Source organism: Selaginella moellendorffii, unplaced genomic scaffold (genome assembly GCF_000143415.4).
Source record: "Selaginella moellendorffii unplaced genomic scaffold, v1.0 SELMOscaffold_39, whole genome shotgun sequence".
In the NCBI taxonomy this organism is placed as follows: domain Eukaryota; kingdom Viridiplantae; phylum Streptophyta; class Lycopodiopsida; order Selaginellales; family Selaginellaceae; genus Selaginella; species Selaginella moellendorffii.
Genome location: NW_003314300.1, coordinates 577,495 through 583,494, shown reverse-complemented (window position 1 = coordinate 583,494; position 6,000 = coordinate 577,495). Strand labels below are relative to the sequence as shown.

Here is a 6,000-nt window from a genome sequence, read left to right as displayed (position 1 = left end):
GAGAGAAGAAAAAAGCAACATGATTCTTCTATATGTATAGATTATGTGTGGATTTGAGATATAATTTATTATAGCTATAATATATTTGATATTATATAATAGTTTATAGTTACAACATAAGATATAATTGTAATTATTTACATGATTTTATAATGACAAAATATTTTTAAATATTAATTTATTACACAAGAAAATTCTTAGTATATTCAAAGAATGGCATTAAAAATCAAAATACTCCTTAAGCAGTAATACATATTACAACAAAATATTCTTTAGTCAACTGTCTTGGCTCTCCTTGACCTGGCTCCCTTTTTGCCAACCCCCTTCATGCCTTGAGCTTGGCCAACTTGGAGGGAAGCTAAAGGTCAAATTAGCTAGAATTGGATGAGAAATGAAACAACACATCATCATATATTGCAAATAAGTTGGTTCTTTCTATTGTTATATTGTCACCTTTCAAAATTCCTACCTTCAACCTCCAAAACACATAATTGGATCTGCCCATTTCTAATACTTGGAAGTGCTTCTTTTGCTCATTTAAGAATATTAATGACTTGCAGTTATGAATTAAAGTAGTTGGTATTTATCTTAAATTAAAAATAATATTTTATTTATTCAAAAACAACATATGTTATTTAGTATTTATTCAAAATCTGTTCAAGGAAGGCCTTCGTTTTCAATGGAGGAGCTTTTGCAGTGGCTCGTACGACTTGCTTCAGTTCTGCAGCTCGCTTCCTCATTGCATCGTTCTCAATGACTTCCCTCACAGCTACTTCAATCGTGTGCCTTGTGATCACTCCACTCTCATCTTTCGGGAGCCTCACTCCGATTTTGAAATACTCCACGATCATCTTCGCATTCCCTCCTTGCTCCGTGAAGAAAGGCATGGTGATCATAGGCACACCATGGCTCATGCTTTCCAGAGTTGAATTCCATCCACAGTGAGTTAAGAATCCTCCAGTCGCTCTGTGCTTGAGCACCTGCAGCTGAGGAGCCCAAGTCCGCAGCACAAATCCCCTGTTGTTTACAGCAATTCCTGTTGCTGTTTCTAAGAATCCATCTGGCAAGCTCTCAACCCCATCGCCTGGCAAAACCCACAAGAATCCCTTCCTGCTCGCTTCAAGCCCGAATGCAAATTCCTTCACTTGCTCCGCAGACGCCTCCCCCAAGCTGCCCAGCGAGATGTACACGACTGAAGCTTCAGTTTGTTGATCAAGCCACTTCAAACAAGCATCCTTCTTCTCAGCTCCTTCGAATGCTTCATTTTCTTCAAATGTTTGATCTGATTCTGATTCTTCCAAGCATGATCTTGGCAAGAGAGGTCCAATCGCCGCGAATGGGACATTGTTGGGATTGATCAGCCTGTTCTCCTCTAGTGCCTTGCATGCATCAGCTTCAAGCTCCACCATCGTGTTGCACATAACTCCAACCGCATCATGGATCTTGAGGCAACTCTCCAAGAAGAACTCAAAAGCATCAGATCCCAGATCATCCCTCGGAACGCAATTCTCATCGGGATGCACAAGAGAAAGCCCCGAATTTTCCATCCCAGGAATCTCGATCATCTTCTCAACTGGCACTTCCCCTTGCTCTTTCAGATATCTCGTGTAGAACACGAGCGTCAGTGCCAGAGCCGGCGATGCGAAGAACAGAATCCAGGGTATCTTGAATTCGTTGGCTACATCTTGAGCCCAGAGCGACACAACAGCGTCGCAAATGATGCAGCTCGGCGGAGTTCCTCCGCAGATGAAGAGCTCTTCCATGATTTCCTTGAGCTCCTTTGAATTCTCATGGTAGTCGAGTATGACCGAGGCTAGAATCTGGATTGTGTCGTGCACGCTCAGCTCCGATTTGCCGGCGACTGGATTCGTCCTCTTGAGCGTCTTGAATCTGATTTCCTGGCTGCACCCTCGGGCTTTGGATTGCTGCAGAAGCTGCTTCATCCTGTACTCTGGGCAGATGTAAGTGATTTCATAGCCGAGATTCAATAACCGATCTGCGAGCAGGAGAGCTGGAATGGTATGGCCGTAAGCCGATAGAGGAAGAACAACCAAGTGACGCCGTCCTGCTTCTCCTCCTTCTGCTGTAGACATATCCCTCTCTCAACTTGCCAAGAATGGTATCAGATCAAGCATGTAGTAGAAGATAGAAGCAATCAACCATACAATCACTTGATTTTTCTTGAGTCATAGTTGTTATTATATCTGTTCATTTTCCTTTACTCAACATAACTGGTATACTGCAAGGTGGCAGCAGACATCACAATTTCGCCTCGTGGCCCATACGTGGTGGACTTCCAGAAAACGACAGTCCGTATAATATTTTATGGAATAGAGGAAGAAGCTGCGACATGTATAATATTTTATGGAATAGGAAGAAGCTGTGGATACACGGATGCATTGTTACTTTTCAATCTGAAAATCATATGTTAGAAGTTAACTGGGTATATATTAAAATCTTCAAGTATATTCTAAGATATTTTTTAATTTAATGTTATATCACTAATATAAAATAAATTTTAAGTTATTCATTTATACCAGGCAAATAAGCAAACTCCAAACTGCTTGCCTTCCAACTTTTTTCTTAGTTTTCACCAAGAGTTGATATACGTAGGGACGTCCTGGAAAAAACCGTGAAATCAAGTAAGAAACTCGCCACAACACACCCAAAAAACTGAAGAACGCAAAGATCCCAAAGGGACAGACTACGAGAGCTGGAGAAGCTCTTGGCACGGTGTGGGCTAAAGACTATAAAAGGAAAACTCTTACCGGAGAGAGCGAGGAGGCTTTTCTGGATTGGAAGATGTCGGAGTACAAGAGCGTATATTTCACCTGCATTGCCTCGATCGAGCACGATTCAGAAGATAGCCGAGTCCTTTCCTCCGAGGTGGGGTAGCCCGCACTCCCGGTTGCAGAAATCCCTAAAATGAAAAAAAAAAGAACGAGAGAGAGAGCGAGCGAGAATGAGAATGAGCTTCGTTTCTCTCTTGCTTGTGCTTGCTTCTGGGATTTTGATTGCCCGGATTTTCGTGGAGAGCATCGTCCCCAGCTCCGTCTTTGACCAGGCTCTTTCTGTCTCGCACGTGGGCTTACTGGATGGGAATCGTATCGACCATCGTCTCGTTTCTCGCAAGCTTGCCGGTCGTCTTCGATGTGAATTTCCAGCCCGCAGTCCAAGCTGAGGAGGTCGAAATCCAGTGCCAGTCGGATCGGTGGTGCTAGCCACGAGCACACTCGGATTTTTCCTTTTCCTTGCGTGGATGTATCCAATTTTCTGAAACTATCTCAAAGAATAAGTTTATTCAAGAATCTTCCTTTTGCTTACTTTAACAAATATACGTAAAAAACTAATTAATTTATGACTAGCTTTGAGAATATTCCTTGTTTTTGTTAATACTAAAATATCTTAAAATCCTTTGCTCACATGGAGGAAGAGGGTGAGCTGATAGCTCAGAAGGACCTGCTTTTCCATGGTCAGTCTAGACCAGGTCAAGAAAACAAAGCAACTAGAACAAAAACCAGGGAAATGACTTTGGTGATTATAAGATGAGTTGTGTTGAATATTATGATTTGCCAAATATATGACAGCTTGGCCAAGTGGTCTATAAGGCGTCCAAGGGATGTTTGACCTATAATGAGCTTCCACAATGAACTTTTTGGATGCCTGAAAACATACCTGCTCAAATGCTCAAGCGGGGCAAATCGATGAAGCCAAATACCTGTTTGATCAAATGCCTTGATAAATTGTTGGAAACATCAGCTCTGAGGTGGTCAAAGGCATTGGTGGTGAGGCACAAAGTTTACCCATTGCGAGAGACTTCCACGGGCCATGGACCTGAAGATACCTGCTCCCCTAGCAAGTCTTCAAACAATCTCTCATGAGGTGAGAGATTGATGTAGCCAGTGCTTAAAATCAGGCCAAACATTTGTGACCAAGCCTCGAAACGAATTTGCCTAGCTTTCTATTCTGCCTCCAGCAGCTAGATTGCGATCTAAGTAGTATGCTCTTGGGAGAGCTTGGAATAATATATAAATTTATACCTACAGCTCTGATGCAGCAAAACCCAGCTTACAAGGTGGAAAAGAATGGCCCAAGTATTGCACATAGATAGAGGGTAAAGGATATAAAAACTAGGAGATAGAGAGAAAATGGAAATAGGAGTAAGAAGCAATGTGCAGCAAATTATTAATATTACACTATCAAGTTCTAGCCTACCTGCATCAATGATTCTAATCAATACATCCCAAGATAGCCTTTGCCAATTTTGATATGTAAGTGCATAAATGGTTTTAGGCAAGCCTTTCATGTGTTGCAGCAAGATGATTTGGACCTTCCTCTCTGCATAAAAAACATGATCAACATAGACATATTAAACTTCACAAGTTCTCACTTGAAGAATATCATGAGCTTTTGGCTATATTACAACAATGTTCCCTAAGCCTACTTGGTAACCTTGAGGTTTTTACCCCTAAAAAATTTGAAGTCCACACCGTTTTCCATCTTGGATTGAAACCACACACTCTATGAGCTCAACAGGTTGAATTCAATTAACACCAAACTTATACATTGCACTTGCAAGCAAATGTATACTTGAAAACTCACATTTTTTTGGATGACCATTCATTATTTCATAACAAAAATAATCTACTACAAAGTAAACTTCCAAAAGAATACAAAAGATACATAAAATAAATAAAACATGTTTTATTTTGTAGCTTTGTTCAAACTTAGAAACAGAAGTATATTTAAACTTCCCAATCCAAGGAAGTTCTCCCCAAGCTGGATTCTTCTCTACCATATGAACATTTGAGCCTCCAAAGATATATCCCACTGCCAAAATAAATTTGAACTTTGTCACTGGACAACACATCCTCAGTTATATTGTTAAATCCCACAATTGCATTAGGTCAATTAAATCCCTTGCCAATAAGAATTCCCTTCTCCTTTATCAGATCGTCCCAATCAGAGTTTGGAGCCTTAGCAAATAAAGCTTTATTTAATTCTTGGCAGAATGCTCCAATATATCCTATGGAAAAAAGATTGAAAACATTGTAGAGAAAGAAAGTGTTTACTTACTTAAGTATCAATTTGTATTTTTAACTTCATGCAAGCTTTTTACAACTGGAGGAAGAATATGATCATAATCTTTAAAGAGCAAAGCTTGTACTCTAGTATAAGAAAACCTAGAAAAAAAGGAATTAGAAATGATATTTAATGTCTATTTGCTTATACTTTGTCTTCATATGTTAATATCACCAGACATTCTCTGATATATGTAGCACCATGTTGCATCATGTGGTCCAATATAAAATATATCTTGAACCATATGCCCATCTCCAAAAACATAATGGAGTATCTTCTTGTTATCACCAAAACATTTTACTTATAACACTCTCTATGCTGATAATAAATAGTTCAAAACTAACAATTATTCAACATTCCAACCATAGTCTCATCTAAAGTAAAAAAAAAATCGTTGTAATATTAGTGCTTATTTGTATAAGCTTAAGATCATCTGGGTCCTAGAAGTTTTCTAAAAACATAATCACCATACCATTGAAAATTGTCGATGCTCAGATGCTTTCCAGAAAGCTAAGTGTTCCAAAGGTCTTTCTGGCAGTCTACCCAACTTTCATGCTTAAGGACCACTTTTGCAACATTAGATGAAGGTGCTCCTTTGCAATTGCTTCCTTCTTAGCCTCTCAGATTTTCTTCCATATCATATTGTTTATATCTTGCAAAGCAATAGTATGCATAATGTCAAAAATAGAATCATGGAGTAAGTCTAGACCTTATTGATGGTAAAGCCAATGCAAAGCTCTTGCTCCATAACTTTTTACTGTAGAGGCCATTTGAAGATGATTAACATCTACCTTGACTTCTTCTATTGTTTGACATTGATCTCAGATTATGATCTAAGTAATGCATTTTCTCTAAACCCTCAGTGTTGGCTATAAGAAATTTATAATGTTAGATTTTGGATTGCTACTGTTATAGATT

General features: G+C 39.2%; 1 protein-coding gene across 1 annotated transcript; it reads right to left on the bottom strand.

The window, feature by feature from the left end:
- Positions 1-621: 621 nt before the first annotated feature.
- LOC9659303 (UDP-glycosyltransferase 72B1) lies at positions 622-2,175 on the bottom strand. The gene has a single exon (XM_024684092.1). It carries the CDS (start codon positions 2,091-2,093, stop codon positions 636-638), a length of 1,458 nt encoding a protein of 485 aa, XP_024539860.1. The 5' UTR covers positions 2,094-2,175; the 3' UTR covers positions 622-635.
- Between the last annotated feature and the right edge of the window lie 3,825 nt (positions 2,176-6,000).

What these genes read in the sequence shown, in the direction of transcription:
- LOC9659303 (XM_024684092.1), bottom strand. Translation starts at nt 2,093, where the DNA reads ATGTCTACAGCAGAAGGAGGAGAAGCAGGACGGCGTCACTTGGTTGTT.